Source organism: Triticum aestivum, chromosome 2B (assembly GCF_018294505.1).
Source record: "Triticum aestivum cultivar Chinese Spring chromosome 2B, IWGSC CS RefSeq v2.1, whole genome shotgun sequence".
Classification (NCBI taxonomy): domain Eukaryota; kingdom Viridiplantae; phylum Streptophyta; class Magnoliopsida; order Poales; family Poaceae; genus Triticum; species Triticum aestivum.
The window spans coordinates 244345475-244367400 of NC_057798.1; the positions used below are offsets into that span (position 1 = coordinate 244345475).

General features: G+C 46.5%; 1 protein-coding gene across 1 annotated transcript; it reads left to right on the forward strand.

Annotated features, from left to right (window-relative positions):
* Positions 1–16534: 16534 nt before the first annotated feature.
* Positions 16535–19267, forward strand: LOC123044575 (G-type lectin S-receptor-like serine/threonine-protein kinase At2g19130). The gene has a single exon (XM_044467355.1). It carries the CDS (start codon positions 16648–16650, stop codon positions 19111–19113), a length of 2466 nt encoding a protein of 821 aa, XP_044323290.1. The 5' UTR covers positions 16535–16647; the 3' UTR covers positions 19114–19267.
* The last annotated feature ends 2659 nt before the right edge of the window (positions 19268–21926 follow it).

The following is a 21926-nucleotide window of genomic DNA, read 5'->3' on the forward strand; positions in this document are numbered from 1 at the left end:
GTTAGTTACAGGGCGCAGGCAAGCTAACGGCGAGGAGGAGGAGAAGCGCATGCTCAACGAGGAGCTGTTCGTGAAGGGCAGCAGGCTCGGGGAGGCCTGGTGGAGTCGGAGTAGTCGATGGAGCCCGGCGAGGCAAAGGAGGAAGAAGACGGTGATGTGGGCGCTCCGGTGCTCCCCAGCTCCAGACGCTTGGCATAGGCGACGTAGATGATGCCGGCGGAGCGCATGGGCAGGGAGGCGCGATGCGGGGACGAAGGTGGCCGCGGCCATGGCGCGGCCATGGCGTCGACGGTGCTCGGGTGAGATGGGTGAGCGAGATAGAGAGAAGGGAGAGCTGGGTGGAGGTAGGTGGGGAGGAGGCCGAGGCGTCGAGGAGAGGGGTCGACCTTATCCTCTCCGCGGAGTCGCCGTCGAGGCGGCCCGGCGGGGCTCGCCCCTGTTGCGACCCCGATCGGGGGAATGGGGGGAGAAGGCGACTCGGGGAGGCGCTGGGCCTGCCCTAGGTGGGCCGAGGCCCGGGGGGCAGGGAAGCTTTTTTATAGCCTTTTCCTATTTCATTTTATTGCCTTTGCTTTCTTTCATTTTAGGGCACTAAGCACTTTACAAAAAAATGGTTCACCAACAATATTAAGAAGTGAATATTTGTCACATGATCAACATTTTAGTTTTCATGTTTGGGAACTTTTGGATTTCACTTAGAATTAATTGAACCGGATTGAAACAAAGGGGGATTTAGCAACAGTGAAAATGATGACATGGCACCATTAACGAGGGATTACTGTAGCTTAATTATCCGGGTGTTACATCACCGCTTTATTGAAACTAGCGGAAGCATAGTGTTACATTACATCAAGTAGCGAGGCCAAGCGCACACTCGATGCGGCTGAACAATATGTACATTATTTAGTAAACATAAAGGGGCCTCTAGCACGACATCTACATGGCAGCATAACAACTACATAGCGGGACTCCGTAGCACAGGGACACCAATGTGGACATGGTCTAGACACGGCAGCACTCCGATCCAGTTAGACTTTCCTGAAATCTGGCATAACACATCAGGTCACTACATTGAATGTACTTGCAAGCTCACAGCAAGCAAAACCATAATGACAAACAATATCATGACATTTAAACAAGTTCAATGCAAATATCAACATGCTACTCATGCAGTGACCAAATTTGTGCATTGAGTCACTCAGACTCTCTTACCAATAGGTTGCCTCGCAACTGAACAGAGACCACGATGGATCATGGTCAGAACCATACTTGGCTCAATAGGTTACCTCGTAACCAAACAATGATCACTTCCGGATCACAAGTAATACCTCAATAGTCAGTCTCACTGACATCATCATAACTAAACAAGTGCAATGCAAATAACTTAGTGTGCAACATTATTTATGAAAGTTGATCCATGGTGTGACTTACTTACGAACTAGGCCCTTATCCGCAGGCGCGGCTATCGATAGATTAATACACTCTGCAGAGGTAGCACACTTTACCCACACCATAGAACTCATGGCCTCGCACTCCCATTCGGCTGGACCAATGGCATTCCGACAACCCCCCCCCCATTGCCATGACACTCTTACGGCCACTCCGACCAACTCCGCTCTGGGATCAGTCCTGGGTGACCGAGCCTACCAAAGGCAAAACTACCACCGTCGTGGCAAATAATAGTCCCAAATAGGGACACGGTACCATAACAACAACAGGTCCACAAGGTTATGCCTGCTTACCGGGCCAGGGTAACGCACGCCCATAACCTTCCCTAGTTGGAGGCACCAACAAGCGGCATGACAACTGAATGACTACGGCCTCCCCATACTAAGGCAAATGTGGTGGCACTTGGCAGCCCGATTCAGTGGCACCATGACCCGACCAACTTTAAGTTCAAGTTCAATTATCATCAGGTTTAACTTGAAAATAAAATGCTTGAGTCACAACATGCCATGCTTATGCAACCATGTATCATGCATCATATATCACTTAACAATAACAGATCAACCTTATTCAAAGCTCTACTTGCACAAACTCAACTTCAACATTTCTGGTCCTTTCTTACTAGTTATTTCTACTCATTACTTTAGTTGGCATTTATCAAATAAAACTCATTTTTCATATATTAAAATAATACTCATGATCACAATACCATAGTCATGACAAAATTTACTTAGATCAACTATCAAGATATATCTCACTAGTTCAAGCATTCATTTCTGTTAACTAAGCATTTTGATCATGACAAACTAAATAACACAAGCATCATTTATTTTTAATACTATATGCAATGAATATCATATAAATTCAAGTAGAAGATCATGGATATTGCAAAGACACCATGAAAATGTTGTTGTGGCTTGCCTTAATGCAGAGGAGCTTCACACTCCTCCTGGATGCCTTCAAGACAAGCTTCACCTTCTAAAAATAGATCAAATGACAAAAAGAAAATATCAAGAACACTTCTGAAAGTTACCAGAAATTCTAGGCAGCAAGGGAAAATCCCATGTTGGGTGTGCTGCTAGGATTTTCCAGTAAGAACAGAATGCAAAAAGAATCAACTCATTTGGACTTGTAGAATAAAAGTTATAGCTAGTCAAAGTTCTGGTCAAATTTGAACTAAATTTGAACTAAAAAGAAATACCAGGGGGGTGATGTCGAAGGCGTAAAATGCCAGGGCACCACCACTCATACTGCTTCAGGCGTGGCCTGAGAGGCTGACAGCGGGCCCAGCTGTCGGGTTGGAGGGGGGGAGAGAGAGAAACAGAGGCGAGCGGCGCGGCGACGGCGCTTTCTCCGGTGAGGAGTGCCCGGTGGCAAGATCTGGAGGGATAGGATTGAACAGGAGGTTGAGGCGCACCTGCCCGTACTCGTAGCGTGGCTAGGGGTGGCCAGACGAGGTTAGAACGGAGCTCTCCAGCGGCGGCAACGGGCGGAGCTCGTCGGAGATGGTGGCTCCGGCAACGCAGGGCTAGTCCAGCAGCACCAGCACGCACTAGTGGATCACCACGAACATGCCGGAGGGGTCAGTTGAGCTCGAGCGGCTTTGGAGAGGGTGGGGGCAGAGGAGGGGGATCGCCGGTGAGCTCGGGGCGGGGACAGCGGCCAGAGGCCTGCCCGGCCGGGCTGTGGCGCTCTACGGGTGTGTGGAGGTGTGATGAGTGTGTGTGATGAGAGGAACAAGCTCGGGGAGCTCTATTTATAGCCGAGGCCAAGGTGGGGATCGAGAGCTCGCCGGAGTTCTCTGGAGCCTCGCCCGGTGATGAATGGCGTCAGTGAGAGAGGGGAAGATGCCGGAGGTCACGCGGGAGCTGTAGGTGAGCTACGATGAGCACATGAGCGCGGTACTCGATGGGCACAGGGGCATGGGTGCACTGTTGCGTTGGTCGCGCTGTGCCCGTGCTTGCTATGGCGAGCTCCGGCATCGGCGAGCGCCAGGGTGCAATTAAGGGGGCTCAAACGAGCATGGTGGCGCGGTTTGGCAAGGTGTTGCAGCGAGGGCAGCGAGCACGCGCGAAACAGAGGCGTTGGCACAACGCAGAGCGCGTCAAATGCATGCCAACCCCCTTGGACGAACGTGGTCACTGCGTGAACTATGGCATCAGGCTGAGCTAAGCCCAAACGACATGTCCGACGGTTAGTCCTTAGTTGTTTTAGTTGTTTTGCACGCTTGGTTGGATCACAGGTGCACTGTGGAAGTAGCTATCTTCATGGCAAGTTTCTAGACAAAAACTTGTGAGCTTAACTGAGAAAAATCTAGTGAGAGTTAAGGGTTGTGCTTTGGGGTTTAGTGATCTCTTAGGAAGTTAATCAAGCTCAGAAAAGATTAGCCCCAAAAGATCAAGCAAAAATATACTTGTTGTGCAAAGTGATCATTCTGTCCACAACAGAAATGATTTTCTGTAGCAAAAATATTACAAAAAGTGATGCATATTTTTGCTCAGGAAGGTGCCCTAGGGTTCAAAGAATATTTGTGAATTTATTCAGGGTTTTTGGAGCAATAAATCTAAGGGTTGCTTTGGAGCATACTTCTCTGAAGTGATTTTCAGGGAGGAAAATGAATATTTTTCTTATGGAAAATATCCATTGGGCTTTTATTTGAGTTTTTCAGAGAAGAAAAGGTGAGTGAGAGGTGGATGGGTCACTTGGGTGAAAATCAAGGGTAGGCCCAAGTGTTCAAGTCCATTTGAATTGATTCAAAACTCCAAATCCAAAGCAAAGGCAACTGAAAGTACGGAAAAAGAGAGAAGGCAAAAACCAGGCTGTCACAAACCTCCCCCACTTAAGATGAATCTCGTCCTCGAGATTCGGTTGCTTGGGAAAACAGTTCTGGGTAGGTTGTCTTTAAAAACTCCTCTCTTTCCCAGGATGCTTCTTCTTCTGTGTGATGCTCCCACCGGACCTTGTAAAATTTGATCGCTTTGCTGCGTGTGACCCTTTCTGCCTCATCCAGGATTCTGAATGGTCTCTCCTCATAAGTTAAATCTTTGGCAAGCCCAATTTCTGACATATCAGTCCTCTTCTCGGGCGGTGAAATGCACCTTCTCAACTGTGATACATGGAACACGTTGTTCCGACAATTCTGGTGGCAATTCCAACTGATAAGCAACTATGCCAACTCGGGTCATAACCGGGAATGGACCAATATATCTTGGTGCTCAGGTCTGAAATCTCTTGATTCCCTTCATGGGTGTGACTCGGAGATACACTTGTTCACCTGGTTCAAAACTGACTTGTCGATGTTTGGCATCATAATAACTTTTCTATCGTGACTTAGCCAGTTGAGTCTATCTCAAATTTCCTTGACTTGTTTCTCTGCCTCCAATATAAGATCAGTACCGAAGATACGACTGTCTCCGGTTTGAGACCAATTTAATGGAGTGCGGCACTTACGGCCGTATAAAGCTTCAAAGGGTGACATTTTCACACTGGTTTGAAAACTATTGTTGTACGAGAATTCTGCATATGGCAGACAATCTTCCCATTTGGGTCCATGGGCTAAGGCACATGCTCGCAGCATATCTTCAAGGATTTGATTTCTCGCTCGGTCTGACCATCTGTCTATAGATGATAGGCGGTGCTATATTTGAGAGCGGTCCCCAAAGCTTGATGGAGTCGGGACCAGAATGCGGAGGTAAACAATGAACCTCGGTCTGAAGTGATTGTTTTTGGTACTCCATGCAAACTGACAATCCGAGATACGTATAATTGTGCGAGTTGATCCGCGCGATAGGTCGTGCGGATGGGAATAAAGTGAGCCACTTTAGTCAGCGTGTCCACTATGACCCATATAGCATCATTGCCACGGTGAGTCCTGGGTAGACCGGTGATAAAGTCCATGCAGACATCGTCCCATTTCCATTGTGAGACGGGTAGAGGTTGGAGAAGTCCGGCGGGTTTCTGGTGTTCCGCCTTCACTTTGTTGCAGATCTCACAACAAGCGACAAAATATGCGATGTCCCTTTTCATTCCATCCCACCAATATATCTGTTGAAGGTCTTCGTACATTTTGGTGCTGCCTGGGTGTATTGAATATGAAGATTCATGTGCTTCTGCCAAAATTTTATTCTTCAAATCTTCTTGGTCAGGTACACATATCCTTCCTCGGAACTTGAGTGTACCCAGTGCGTCCTTTGAGAAATCCTAAGTTTTGCCTTCGCGCAGACGTTGGAAATATACTTGCAGACTCTTGTTGTCAGCCTGTGCCACGCAAATCTCTTCTTCTAGAGTAGGAGTTACTTCCAAAATATTCGCGAGACCGGCATCCACAATTACCAAGTTTAACAGAGTGATCTCTTGCTGGAGTTCGGGAGGCAAAGATTCCAGCACGGCGTTTAAATTGGCAGGTTTGCGACTGAGGGCATCAGCAACCACGTTGGCTTTTCCCAGATGATAATTTATTCCCAGATCATAGTCCTTGACCAAATCGAGCCATCTTTGCTGTCGAAGGTTTAAGTCTGGCTGAGTAAAGATATATTTGAGACTCTTATGGTCGGTAAATATTTGACATCTCTTCCCAATGAGATAATGTCTCCAAATTTTAAGAGAGTGCACAACCGCGGCCAGTTCCAAATCATGCGTAGGATAATTTCCTTCATGAGGTCGTAGCTGGCGAGATGCGTAAGCTGCCACCTTGTCGTCTTGCATAAGTACGCACCCAATACCTTTTATGGATGCGTCACAATACACATCAAAGCTGCGGTAAATGTCTGGGAGAGTCAGGACTGGTGCTGATGTCAATCTGGTTTTTAGCTCATTAAAGCTCTGCTCGCAATACTCAGTCCATTCAAACTTCTTGTCTTTCTTGAGGAGTTCTGTCATTGGCTTGGCAATGTTGGAGAATCCTTCGATGAACCGGCGGTAGTACTCGGCTAATCCAAGAAAACTCCGGACTTCGGATATCGTCATGGGTGCTGCCCAATCAAGCATATCTTTCACTTTGCTGGGATCCACTGCGATACCTTCTGCTGATAGAACATGCCCCAGAAATCCGACTTGTTTGAGCCAAAACTCACACTTGCTGAATTTTGCATACAGTTGATGGTCACGGAGTCTTTGTAAGACTACTCCAAAGCGTTCCTTGTGTTCCTCGTCACTTCTAGAGCATATGAGAATCTCATCGATGAAAACCAGCACAAACTTATCCAAGAATTCCATGAACACCTTATTCATCATATGCATGAAAAAGGCGGGGGCATTTGTGAGACCGAATGACATCACCGTGTATTCATAAAGACCGTAACGGGTAGTGAATGCGGTCTTAGGAATATCTTCCTTCTTGATCTTTAGTTGATGGTATCCGGTCCTTAAATCAATCTTGAAAAACACCTTTGCACCACTGAGCTGATCGAACAAATCATCAATCCTTGGTAGTGGGTATTTGTTCTTGATGGTGACATCGTTCAACTGATGGTAGTCCACGCACATTCTGAGACCACCATCTTTCTTGTCTACAAATACTGCAGGTGATCCCCATGGTGAAGAACTTGGGTGGATATATCCTTTCTGTAGCATCTCATCCAACTGCTTCTTTAATTCCACGAGTTTAGAGGAAGGCATCCGATAATACTTTTTGTACAATGGTGCAGTCCCGGGTAGAAGATCAATTGCAAACTCAAGCTCTCTGTCTGGAGGCATTCTGGGTTCTTCGGGTAATTCTTCGAGAAATTCACTGACCACCAGAATCAGATCCAATTCTTCGGCTACTGCAGCGAAGACCATCTCCCTTTTGGGTATACCTTTGCGGGCAATAAATTTTATGGCTTGGCCCTCCTGATTTGTCAGGGTGACTTCTCGGGTCGCACAATTTATGCATACTTGATACTGAGTCAACCAGTTCATTCCCAAAATAACATCCAACTTGGCAAACTCGATGACTATCAAAGTGGTTGGAAAACAGACTCCCTTGATATCAATTTCCAAATTTTTGCAGACCAGATGGCTTTTGATCACGGATCCCGGGGATTGAACCAGCATATTCTTTCCCAAAAGCGAGCAAGAAAATTTGTTTTGGGCAACGAAACTCCAAGAAATAAAAGAGTGGGAAGCCCAGAGTCAAATAAAATTAGTGTAGGTATGTTATTAACGAGAAACATACCAATAACGACTTCGGGGTTTTCTAGGGCTTCTTCTGCGGAGAGATTATGAACTTGCCCTTGGATGAGCTTCTAGGTATGATATGGCCCCATGTGATTGACTTGCGGCCGGAACGGGGCATTTGACTTCTTGGGACACTGCCTGGCATAATGTCCGGTCAGGCCACAATTAAAGCAGGCATTGTTGCACTAATGTTCCTCGTGCACTGGACTGGTCACAACACTCTTGACTTGAGTAGTTGTCTTGTTCACATTCTGCTGCCAATTTGGTTTATACTCCACTTGAGACTGTTGCCAGGTACGGGCCTTCTGAATGGGCTGCCCATCCTTCTTTAGCTCAAATTTGCGCTTATGGTCATTATTTGCGGGGCGGTTGTCTTGCACAGGCTTGTACTCTCTTTCTGCAATGAGAGCCTTGTTCACCAGAGACTAAAAATCAGGAAAGTCGAGCATGCAGAGAGCGCTCCTGAGGTGTTGGTTTAATCCTCCAAGGAACCTGTCGATCTTTCTTCTTCCGTGGACACATCATAAAGGGAATAACGGGACAGATGGTTGAACTTGTGCAAATATTCGCTCACTGACAGACTGCCTTGGGTGAGACCAAGAAATTCGTGTTGCTTGACCTTCATGATACCAGCTGGAATATGATACTTGAGAAATTGGTCCTTGAAATTAGTCCAAGTAATTTCTTCTCCCGCAGGCCACAGAGCTTTAGCATTATCCCACCACATAGCAGCGGCTCCTTCAAGATAGTGGGTAGTGAATGGAACCTTGTCAGCTTCATCAGTGCGAGCAATCTCAAGTTTCTTCTCAACCAATCATCTGCTTCCAAAGGGTCAACCACTTGACTGAAACTAGGAGGCTTAGTCCTTTGAAAATCTGACAACTTGGAGTGATGTCCATTTGAATTTCCATTATTTACAACCATAGCTTGCACACTTTTTAACAACTCAATCACATCATTATTCCTTCTTTCCTCAAACATTCGCATAATCTGTTCAGTGGAGGGTGGATTTGGCGGTGGAGGCGGTGGTTGCGGATACGGCTCGGGGAGTGTCCTGCCTGTCTTGCTGAACGACGAACAGGGACATCCTCACAAGCCTCCGTGCTGCTGCCTCCTGCGTCATCCTACTGTTTATTTTTCCCAATAAGAGCAACCGATATGGGAAACATCCAATCGTGGAAATAAAAGCCAGCGACAAACCCGGAAAAGTGAACGAACTGAAAAACACATCGATCGAATAAAAAGTTCCAACATAATTATACATAGACTCATACATGAAAGGTAAACATCATGATGGGTGTGACTACTCGCATACATGCATCATGGCTCATACAACTACATCCGTACATCACATGACCACTTCTGATACTCAGACACTCTAGGACTCTGCTAGTGCTGTCGGATCCTCTCCTAAGTCAGACCCAGATCCTGAACTAAGGACTCCAACCGAAACCTCCGAGTTAAAGGTAACACAACGACGCTGCCTCGAGGGTTCTCCCTCAAGGGCAGGTGCGGAACGAGAAGGGATCATGGGAGCTACGGGGGTAGCAAGAAGAGATGCCCACTCAGCAGGAGCACTGTGTGGGTTCACTGGCGAGGTGCCCGAGCTAGTTGTGGGGGTAACCGGAGAAACAGGCGATCTAGAATTGGGCACAATATAAGGAGTAAATCCCATAGAAGGTGGAGTAGGGTAGGATCTAGCGGCGGCTAAAGCAGAACGAGCACGATTCAGCTCTCGAGCCAACTCGTGAATCAGAAGATAACTAGCAGTGATATATCGAGAAAGGTGGCTAGTGTCACTATCAGATGCTGGATCAACGGAATGAAAGCGAACACGACCATCATCGTGAAGATATGGGTAGAAACGAAAACCTAGGTGGTTCTGCATCCGAGCCTCGGCATAGCGTAACTCAACAAGAATCTCAAACGCAGCATACTGGACGACCTGAGCGACGGTGGATGCATAACCACTCCGAGAGGTACGAGTGTAAGAACTAGCTGAGGAACTCGTGGGCAGAGTAACCACGACGTGATACTCATACACAGAGTCGGCTGGACGCTCCCGGTACACCCGATATGTTGGGTCGTCATCGTGAGGGTACAGTCGACGCCACATGCTACGGAGGAGATGTGGAGAAGTGTAGGGCATCAGCTGCAACTGACATGGATACAACACCGGAACCATCTACACTCACAACCATTAACAGGTTAGAAATAACAATAAGTCATATGCATGCAATGCAGTGCAGCATCTAGATGCAAATACTAACGACGCTCAATTAGCAGCTAACTAATGTTTACTTAGCGTGTCGGGGTCTAGCGTGTCCTACAATCAGCGCAGCTCTGATACCAAGTGTTGTGGCACCCCGGCTCAAAGCGACCGGTTTACCTTGCATTGCCAACCCAGAGATCATGTCTTCTGGCAACACACAACATCTTGGTAAAGAAATCACCGCTTTATTGAAACTAGCAGAAGCATAGCGTTACATTACATCAAGTAGTGAGGCCAAGCGGCACACTCGGTGCGGCTGAACAATATGTACATTATTTAGTAAACATAAAGGGGCCTTGAGCACGACATCTACATGGCAGCGGAACAACGACGTAGCGGGACTCCATAGCACAGGGACACCGATGTGGACACGGTCTAGACACGGCACCACTCCGATCCAGTTAGACTTTCCTGAAATCTGGCATAACACGCCAGGTCAGTACATTGAATGTACTTGCAAGCTCACATGAAACAAAACCATAATGACAAACAATATCATGACATTTAAACAAGTTCAATGCAAATATCAACATGCTACTCATGTAGTGACCAAACTTGTGCATTGAGTCACTCGGACTCTCTTACCAACAGGTTGCCTCGCAACCGAACAGTGATCATGACGGATCACGGTCAGAACCATACTTGGCTCAATAGGTTACCTCGTAACCAAACAGTGATCACTTCCAGATCACAAGTAATACCTCAACAGTCAGTCTCACTGACATCATCATCACTCAACAAGTGCAATGCAAATAACTTAATGTGCAAGATTATTTATGAAAGTTGATCCATGGTGTGACTTACTTACGAACTGGGCCCTTATCCTCGGGCGCGGCTATCGATAGATTAATACACTATGCAGAGATAACACACTTTACCCACACCACGGAACCCATGGCCTCGCACTCCCATTCGGGTGGACCAATGACATTCCAACAGAACCCTCCCATTGTCATGACACTCTTACGGCCACTCTGACCAACTCCCCTCTGGGATCAGTCCTGGGTGACCCAGCCTACCAAAGGCAAAACTACCACCGTCGTGGAAAATAAACAGACCCAAACGAGGGCACGGTACCATAACAACAATAGGCCCACAAGGTTATGTCTGCTTACCGGGCCAGGGTAACGCACGCCCATAACCTTCCCTAGTTGGAGGCACCGACAAGAGGCATGACAACGGAACGACTATGGCCTCCCCATACTAAGGCAAATGTGGTTGCACTTGGCAGCCCGATTCAGTGGCACCATGACCCGGACAACTTTAAGTTCAAGTTCAATTATCATTAGGTTTAACTTGAAAATAAAATGCTCGAGTCACAACATGCCATGCTTATGCAACCATGTATCATGGATCATATATCACTTAACAATAACAGATCAACCTTATTCAAAGCTCTACTTGCACAAACTCAACTTGCAACATTTCTGGTCCTTTCTTACTAGTTATTTCTACTCATTACTTTAGTTGGCATTTATCAAATAAAACTCATTTTCATATAGTAAAAATAATACTCATGATCATAATACCATAGTCATGACAAAATTTACTTACATCAACTACTCAAGCTATATCTCACTAGTTCAAGCATTCATTTCTGTTAACTAAGCATTTTGATCATGACAAACTAAATAACACAAGCATCATTTATTTTTAATACTATATGCAATGAATATCATATAAATTCAAGTAGAAAATCATGGATATTGCAAAGACACCATGAAAATGTTGTTGTGGCTTGCCTTAGTGCAGAGGAGCTTCACACTCCTCCTGGATGCCTTCAAGACAAGCTTCACCTTCTGAAAATAGATCAAGTAACAAAAAGAAAATATCAAGAACAATTCTGAAAATTACCAGAAATTCTAGGTAGCAAGGAAAAATCCCATCTTGGGTTTGCTGCTAGGATTTTCCAGTAAGAACAGAATGCAAAAAGAATCAACTCATTTGGACTTGTAGAATAAAAGTTACAGCTAGTCAGAGTTCTGGTCAAATTTGAACTAAAAAAAAAAAACCAGGGGGGGTGTCGTCGAAGGCGTAAAACGCCAGGGCGCCACCACTCATACCGCTTCGGGCGTGGCCTGAGAGGCTGACAGCGGGCCCCAGCTGTCGCATCGAAGGGGGAGAGAGAGAGAAACAGAGGCGGGGGCGCGGCGACGGTGCTTTCTCCGGCAAGGAGTGCCCGACGACGAGATCTAGAGGCATAGGATTGAAGAGGAGGTTGATGCGCACTTGCCCGTACCCGTAGCGTGGCTAGGGGTGGCCGGACGGGGTCGGAATGGAGCTCTCCAGCGGCGGCAGCGGGCGGAGCTCGTCGGAAATGGTGGCTCCGGCGACGCAGGGCCAGTCCAGCAGCACCAGCACGCACCAGCACGCACCAGTGGATCACCACGAACACGCCGGAGGGGTCAGTTGAGCTCGAGCGGCTCTAGAGAGCATGTGGGCAAAGGAGGGGGATCGCCAGCGAGCTCGGGGCGGGGACGGCGGCCAGAGGCCTGCCCAGCCGGGTTGCGGCGCTCTACGGGTGTGTGGAGGTGTGATGAGTGTGTGTGATGAGAGGAACGAGCTCGGGGAGCTCTATTTATAGCCGAGGACGAGGCGGGGATCGAGAGCTCGCCGGAGTTCTCTGGAGCCTCGCCCGGCAACGAATGGCGTCAGTGAGAGAGGGGGAAGACGCCGGAGGTCACGCGGGAGCTGTAGGCGAGCTGCGAAGAGCACAGGAGCGTGGTACGCGACGAGCACAGGGGCACGGGCGCACTGTTGCGTTGGCCACGTCGTGCCCGTGCTCGCTGTGGCGAGCTCCGGCGTCGGCGAGCGCCAGGGTGCAGTTAAGGGGACTCAAACGAAGATGGTGGCGCGGTTTGGCAAGGTGTTGCAGCGAGGGCAGCGAGCACGCGCGAAGCAGAGGCGTTGGGGCAATGCAGAGCGCGTCGGACGCATGCCAACCCCCTTGGACGAACGTGGTCACCGCGTGAACTATGGCATCAGGCTAAGCTAAGCCCAAACAACATGTCTGGCACCTAGTCCTTAGTCGTTTTAGTTGTTTTGCATGCTTGGTTGGATCACAGGTGCACTGTGGAAGTAGCTATCTTCCTTAATTGAGAAAAATCTAGTGAGAGTTAAGTGTTGTGCTTTGGGGTTTAGTGATCTTTTAGGAAGGTAATCAAGCTCAGAAAAGATCAGCCCCAAAAGATCAAGCAAAAATATACTTACTGTGCAAAGTGATCATTCTGTCCAGAACAGAAATGATTTTCTGTAGCAAAAATATTACAAAATGTGATGCAATATTTGTGCTCAGGAAGGTGCCCTAGGGTTCAAAGAATATTTGTGCATTTATTCAGGATTTTTGGAGCAAGGAATCTAAGGGTTGTTTTGGAGCATACTTCTCTGAAGTGATTTTCAGGAAGGAAAATGAATATTTTTCTTTCATGAAAAATATCATTTGGGCTTTTATTTGATTTTTTTGGAGAAGAAAAGGTGAGTGAGAGGTGGATGGGTCACTTGGGTGAAAATCAAGGGTAGCCCCAAGTGTTCAAGTCCATTTGAATTGATTCAAAACTCCAAATCCAAAGCAAAGGCAACTGAAAGTCCGAAAAAAAAAGAGAAGGCAAAAACCAGGTTGTCACAATCGACGTTCGGTGGTTTCTCTTGGAGGCACAATCTCTCTTCTAGTTAGTAGCTTCGGGTGTGTCTTGATGGAGTGTGGGCACTCTTGTAATCTTGTTTTATCTTTGATCTGCTTTGTAAGAGGTTCCCTCATCACTTTGTATAGGTTCGGCCCTATTGCTTTATATATAAAGCAGGGCGAAAGCCTTTTTCGGTAATACCTATTGCCAGCCGTCGTGCTCAGTGTGCTCCATCAAACGTATTCCTCCTGTCACCACTATATACGGTTCTAGTGTCAACTCAGAATTTGGAAATATCACCAGACATGAATGCCCTGGCTCCTCTCGGGGAAATTTCATGTGCTCCCATCCTTTGTGTGCTCCCCATGCTCCAACTTCAAAACATTAATTTTAAATGTTTCAAAATTTTTAGAAAAAATATGAATGCTCATAAGGAATGTGACTACACCACCTAAAATTTCAGGTCCAAACTCGAAATGTAAATTGAGAAACAAAAAAGAAAATTTTAGATGTGAATAGTGTCAAATGTTCCTTTTGTCTTTCTATGACACTATTCATGCTAGATTTCACATTTTCGTTTCTCAATTTTCAGTTAGAGTTTAGATCTGATTTCTTTAGGACTTGTAGTTACATTTCTTGTGAACATTCAGAAACTTTTTTTAGAATTTTTTTGAACCATTCAAAATTGACTTTTTTGAAGTTGAAGTATGGGGAGCACCCTAAGGAGGGGAGGGGAAAATATCTAGTGATACCACCACTTAGATGCTCACATGATACCAATTTTAAAAAGTCAAATTTAAATGTTCTTAAAATTCCTAGAAAAATTGTGGATGTTCACAACACATACGTGATATGTCTACAACCTCTAAAAAATCCAGATCCAAATTCAAACTATACATTGAGAAACAAAAAAGACAAATTTGACATCAATAGTGTCAATAAAGATATAAACATGAATAGTGCCAAAACCTGCACTATTCACATCTGGATTTGTCTTTTTTGGTTTCTCTTTGTGTACTTTGAATTTGGATCTGAAATTTTTAAGGGTTGTATACATATATGTGTGGTGAACATTCACGATTTTTATGAAATTTTTTGAAACATTTAAATTTGACTTTTTCAAATTGGTATCTTGGGAGCATGAAAGTTGATGGTATAACCTGATATTCACCCGGATGGGAGCACCCGATATTTCCCCTCCTCTCCTCCATTTCGTTTCTATCCGTCAGCCACCTTTAACGCTACTTAATGCTGGGCCCGTATCATAAAAGCTCTTGAACGGCCGAGCAGGACAGGGCACTACCTGAAACATGATTTAGCCGAGGAATCAGGAGAAAAAAGAGGTTGTCTCTAGCCTTGTTGTTACCGGTCAAACACGGCCATCACGTTCCTTTCTCTGACAGGTCATTTTGCCCCGAGTTTGGGCACCATATAACCAGAAAATACCTCTCGAGTCTCGACACATATATGTGCTGGGTCTGCGCTTATCCGTCTCTGCGCTCCAGTTACTGAGGTGCGTGTATAAACGCTACAGCTGGAAAGAAGGAAAAGGTGGTTAGAGACGTATCAGTGGACGCCGTTTACGCCTTCAGTGAAGACTGCGATCACGATGATTATTATTTATTAACATGACTTTGAAAAATCGCAACCTTGAACTGACGCACTGTAAATCGAACAGACCATGAGACAATTCAAAATTCTGGTATTCACCCCGACCAGGTAGATACCCGTTCTAGAAGAGAGAGAGACATAGACGAACAGCGGGAAAGCTGCAAGATCTGCCTGGCAGAGGAGACGTCCAGGTTAGAGGTTGAATTCTGGAAGTAACCTCTGCAACTTTGAGGCTGGTCATAGTGGGAGTAACATAGGTAGTAACATAGATGCCACATAAGCAAAAATGATGATGTGGCAAGTAGTTAATGAGGAGAGAGGCAAATAGAGTAACATAATATGTTACCATCACATAGCGGTTTTCAATGCATAATGAGTCTACAAAGTAATAAATGAAGGCAACTATGTTACCACACCTATGACACTACCCACTATGAAAGTAGTAACATAGACTAGTAACATATGTATGTTACTAGTCTAAGTTACTCCCCACTATGACCAGCCTGAGTATTCGCAAGATGACAAGTCAGTCTTAAAATATTTGCGCCCAAAGATTGGCCTTCGTTTAAATATTCCAAGTCAACGCCGGAAAACCACTTTTCTGGCTTCACACCATTTTTCTCCCCTTTTTTGTCGGCAACAGTCAGCATCATGGCAGTCAGATATTGGCATTTCTGTTCACCAATATTAATCAATGAAGAGAAAATAGTACTCTATGACACAACAAACCCTATGGCACAAAACAGTACTTCATCCAATGGAATAACATAACAATAATTAAAGAAGGGAAAGTGACATAACATCACTAACATCATAGCTATGCTACCTCGGATTGCAACTGCAATTGAAGTGAGGTGACACGACATAAATCAAGCAAAGAAAAGAAAACACCGTTAGTCTGGTTGTAATGGGTAGTATCATAAGTTAGTATCATGCATATGATACTAGTGTATGATATTACCTCCCTAATACATAGTATCATATGTTAGTATCATAGATGACTTTATTTATTGCCATGCATGACACATACTAGTGTAGCATTTATTATGATACGGTATCATGATATGATACTCAACCATCTCTTACTTCATTTAATTCTATGCCACATCATCAAAGTTGCCTAGTTGGTATGCATGATACTCCCTCCGTCCGGAATTACTTGTCGTAGAAATGGATGTATCTAGATGTATTTTAGTTCTAGATACATTCATTTTTAAGACAAGTAATTCCGAACGGAGGGAGTACTAGCTATGATACTCCAATTACAACCAGCCTTAACCATGTGTCATAAATTTCAACACAAGATTCTAGTACTCCTACTATTCAGCAGCAGCAGGGCGTTGGGCGTTGGGCGTGTGGCTCTCAATCAGCCTTTGCTGCTGCTATACCAGGTCAAAGAGGGCTGCTTATTTAATCAACCCTGTAGCTCACCAGGCTGAGAAACCTCTGTGTCCAACCACAGCCACGAGTGACTCCAAAGTTCAGGCTCCCGTCCTCACTCAAGCCCTGGCTATTCTTCCAAGCTCCCTTCCATGATCCATGGATCCCTTCTTCTTCCTCCTCCTATTCAGCCAAATCCTACTCTGCACAGCCGGTGACACCATCAACTCCACCACACCCTTGTCCGGGTCACAGAAGATCGTGTCCCAGGGCAACAAGTTCGCCGTGGGCTTCTACTCCCCATCGCAGAGTAACACCACCTCTTCCACCTCCAGCAATTACTACATAGCCATATGGTACAGCAACATACCACTGCTCACCACCGTGTGGAACACCGACGTGCCGGTGTCCGACCCGGCCACCGCCTCCTTGGAAATCGCCCGTGACGGCAACCTTGTCCTCCTTGATCAAGCCAAGAACCGGCTACTGTGGTCGACCAATGTAAGTATAGCCTCCAACTCCACCATTGCTACCATCAAGGACAGCGGTAGCCTCGAGCTCACCGATGCCTCCAATGCATCGATAGTTTATTGGCAAAGCATAGACCATCCCACAAACACCTGGCTTCCGGGGGGCAAGCTCGGGCTGAACAAGACCACGGGTCTGAGCCAGAGGCTTATTCCTTGGAAGAACAGCGCAGACCCATCTCCTGGGTTGTCCTCTCTTGAGCTAGACCCCAACGGCACAACACAGTACTTCATCCAGTGGAATGAATCCATAAACTACTGGACCAGTGGCCCCTGGAACGGCAATATTTTCAGCCTCGTGCCAGAGATGACGGCCAATTTCAGATACGACTTCCAATTCGTCGACAACGCCACAGAAAGCTATTTCTACTACTCGATGAAGGATGATGCAGTCATCTCGCGGTTCATCATGGACGTGACCGGACAGATCAAGCAGCTGACATGGGTGGAATACTCACAGCAGTGGATCTTGTTCTGGTCACAGCCGCGGAGGCAGTGTGAGGTGTATGCACTCTGTGGGGCATATGGTAGCTGCAGTGAGGCTGCGCTGCCGTACTGCAACTGCGTCAAGGGGTTCAGCCAGAAGGTCCAGAGTGATTGGGATCTTCAGGATTACAGTGGTGGGTGCAGGAGGAACGTACCATTGCAGTGCCAGATCAACTCGAGCTCCGCACAGACCAAGCCTGATAAGTTCTATACCATGGCAGGCGTGAGGCTACCTGACAATGCTCGGGGTGCAGTGGGCGCCAGCTTGAAAGAATGTGAGCAGGTTTGTCTGAAAAGCTGTTCATGCGATGCTTACACTTACAATACAACTGGCTGTTTTATTTGGTCTGGGGACCTGGTAAACCTCCAAGAACAGTACAGTGGAAATGGAGTTGGCACACTCTTCCTCAGGCTTGCAGCATCCGAGCTGCAAGACCCAAAAAAGAACAAGGCAGTGATCATTGGTGCAGTTGTTGGTGGAGTTGCTGCAATTCTGATAATCCTTGCCGTTGTGTTTTTCTTCCTATATCAGAAATATCGCCGAGATAGGACTCTTCGGATATCAAAGACTGCTGGGGGCACGTTGATTGCCTTCAGGTACAGTGATTTGCAGCATGTCACCAGCAACTTCTCAGAGAAGCTGGGGGGAGGTGCCTTCGGCTCGGTGTTCAAGGGGAAGCTCCCAGATTCAACTGCTATTGCTGTGAAAAGGCTCGATGGGTTTCATCAAGGGGAGAAGCAATTCCGTGCTGAGGTAAGCACTATTGGGACAACCCAGCATGTTAATTTGGTCCGCCTTCTTGGGTTCTGTTCTGAAGGGTCAAGGAGGCTGCTTGTGTATGAGTACATGCAAAAGGGCTCCCTGGAAGTGCAACTCTTCCCTGGTGAGACAACTGCATTGAGCTGGGCCATTAGGTACCAAATTGCACTTGGAACAGCAAGGGGCCTAAACTACCTGCATGAAAAATGTAGGGATTGCATCATACACTGTGATGTCAAGCCAGATAACATTCTCTTGGATGATTCCTTTGTACCAAAAGTATCCGACTTTGGCCTAGCAAAGCTCTTAGGCCGGGACTTCAGCCGTGTTTTAACGACAATGAGAGGAACAAGGGGTTACCTTGCACCTGAATGGATCAGTGGCGTGCCCATAACCGCGAAGGCAGATGTATTCAGCTATGGCATGATGCTCCTTGAAATCATATCAGGCAGGAGGAATGCTGATCATGGAGAGGAGGGCAGGTCCACTTTCTTCCCAACCTTGGCTGCAAGCAAGCTCCATGAAGGGGATGTGCAGACCTTGTTGGACCCTAGGCTGAAAGGAGATGCAAATCCTGACGAGCTCACAAGAGCTTGTAAGGTTGCTTGTTGGTGCATCCAAGATGATGAAAGCACTAGACCCACGATGGGTCAGATCGTCCAAATCCTAGAGGGGTTTCTGGATGTGAATATGCCCCCCGTTCCCAGGTCACTGAGAGCTCTTGGTGAAAGCCCTGATGTCATAAACTTCTTCTCAGATCTGTCTTCAAGCCAAACTTCCCAGACGGAGAACAGCACAACTTCTCAAACACACAGTGCTACTTCAGGCAATTCACATTTCCAAAGTTCGTAACCAGGGAACCCTGCAATTTATGAGGGCAAGGCCTTTATATGTTTGAAAAGTGCTATGAGTAACTGAAGTTGTATATATATGTAGAAACTAGTAAACTCAGATTTTTTTTTGTGTCATCCGTATCAATAAACACTGTAGGCTCACAGCAGAATTGAATAGCCAAAATAAAAACGAGATTTCGGTTGCATGCTATCTTGCAGAATGGAAACTACTTTACTACTCCCTCTGTTTCTAAATATAAGACACTTTGGCAGTTCAATCTATACTGCGAAAACGTCTTATATTTATGAACAGAGGGAGTATTTAGACAAAAAACAAATAACTTTTTTTTCATGGCAAGTGTCTGCCTTTTCACAAACTCGTGTCTTGGAAAAAGGCGGTCATGGCATAATTTTGCTTATGCTATTTGGCAGAAGCACATCCATAATTTCACAAAGGAAAGTCCAGTCAACTGAGGAAGTTAGTAACAGATAGTACAACTGTTGTCTGGGAAGACAAGTCAATTCAAATGATAAAACTGGCAATATGGACGAAAGAAATCAATGGACGTGTTGCCTCTCCAGGGGATATTTTTTGAACTAACCCTCTCCAGGAGGTAACGCCCTTGAGTATAAACTTGCAGAATACCACATGACAATGGCTTGGCTGGATTGACATGAACCTCTATTAGGACAGCAACTGGCTCGTTTGGAGTCTCAAGAAAGTAAACTGGCTAATCCTCTATTGCTTTCAATTAATAAAGAACAAAAGACTACTTTTTTAGAGCTTCCATTGAGGCAGGTACAGATACCAGAAAGGTCAGGATTGATATTCACTTTAGTGCCTATAATCTCACTAAACAATCAAATGTCATTCCGTTCCATTTTTAGTCAAATAGTGAAGGATATTCCATAGCAGTTCTATGCCAAAAGATGGCCTTTTTGCAAGATACGCTCATCAGTTTCTGCTCATATATTACTTATTTCCACTTCCACAATTAAATCTGTTGTGACTAATACAATCTCCTAGGTGTCAAAAAAAAAAAACTAATACAATCTCCAGGCTCCAACCCCATTCTGATCATACAACTGTTACATCAAATGCAGAATTCGATCAGGATTTCTTCTATCCAGGTAAGCTATCCTGGTAACTCCGCCTATGTTGTCTCAATAGCCGGTCCCAAGCCCGGGTAAAGGAGGAGGGTTGTGATAGGCTTGGTGAGCCAACGTAAAAACTCAGCCACTCTTATGGAGATGAAACCCAAAAGATTTTCGTTGGGGCGTAACCCTCTCAGCGACGCGCCACATCGGAACCCGGGTGTGGTGGAAAATGGGCAAGGGCCGGGCCGTCACCCCCCAGGTGGCGCGCCGTATCTTGATCCGGATACGGTGGCAAGTAAGCGAGGATCGGGTCGTCGCATCCTTAGTGGCGCGCTACATCGGCGCCCGGATGTAGTGGAAAATGAGCAAGGGTCTTCGCATTTGACTCGACGAGTGCGAAGGGTAAGGAAGCTAGCCGAGCCTAGGAGGATTCGCTTAGGTAGCTGGAACGTAGGGTCTCTGACAGGGAAGCTTCGGGAGCTAGTTGATGCAGCGGTGAGGAGAGGTGTTGATATCCTTTGCGTCCAAGAAACCAAATGGAGAGGACAGAAGGCGAAGGAGGTGGAGGATGCCGGCTTCAAGCTATGGTACACGGGGACGGCTACAAACAGAAATGGCGTAGGCATCTTGATCAACAAGAGCCTCAAGTATGGAGTGGTAGATGTCAAGAGACGTGGGGACCGGATTATCCTGGTCAAGCTGGTAGTTGAGGACTTGGTTCTCAATGTTATCAGCGCGTATGCCCTGCAAGTAGGCCACAATGAGAACACCAAGAGGGAGTTCTGGGAAGGCCCGGAAGACATGGTTAGGAGTGTACCGATTGGTGAGAAGCTCTTCATAGGAGGAGACCTCAATGGCCACGTGGGTACATCTAACACAGGTTTTGAAGGGGCGCATGGGGGCTTTGGCTATGGCATCAGGAATCAAGAAGGAGAAGATGTCTTAAGCTTTGCTCTAGCCTACAACATGATTGTAGCCAACACCCTCTTTAGAAAGAGAGAATCACATCTGGTGACTTTTAGTAGTGGCCAACACTCTAGCCAGATTGATTTCATCCTCTCGAGAAGGGAAGATAGGCGTGCGTGCCTAGACTGTAAGGTGATACCTGGAGAGTGTTCTACCCCAGCATAAGCTGGTGGTTGCTGACTTCCGCTTTCGGATTCATGTCCAGCGGGATAAGCGGGCTAAAGTCGCTAGAACGAAGTGGTGGAAGCTCAAGGGGGAGGTAGCTCAGGCGTTCAAGGAGAGGGTCATTAAGGAGGGCCCTTGGGAGGAAGGAGGGGATGCGGACAATGTGTGGATGAAGATGGCGACTTGCATTCGTAAGGTGGCCTCAGAGGAGTTTGGAGTGTCCAGGGGAAGGAGAAGTGAAGATAAGGATACCTGGTGGTGGAATGATGATGTCCAGAAGGCGATTAAAGAGAAGAAAGATTGCTTCAGACGCCTATACCTGGATAGGAGTGCACACAACATAGAGAAGTACAAGATGGCGAAGAAGACCGCAAAGCGAGCTGTTGGTGAAGCAAGGGGTCGGGCGTATGAGGACCTCTACCAACGGTTAGGTACGAAGGAAGGCGAAAGGGACATCTATAAGATGGCCAAGATCCGAGAGAGGAAGACGAGGGATATTGGCCAAGTCAAATGCATCAAGGATGGAGCAGGCCAACTCTTGGTGAAGGACGAGGAGATTAAGCATAGATGGCGGGAGTACTTCGACAAGCTGTTCAATGGGGA

Bases quoted from the DNA above. Each gene is read 5' to 3' on its own strand.
- LOC123044575 (XM_044467355.1), top strand. From the start codon at position 16,648: ATGGATCCCTTCTTCTTCCTCCTCCTATTCAGCCAAATCCTACTCTGC.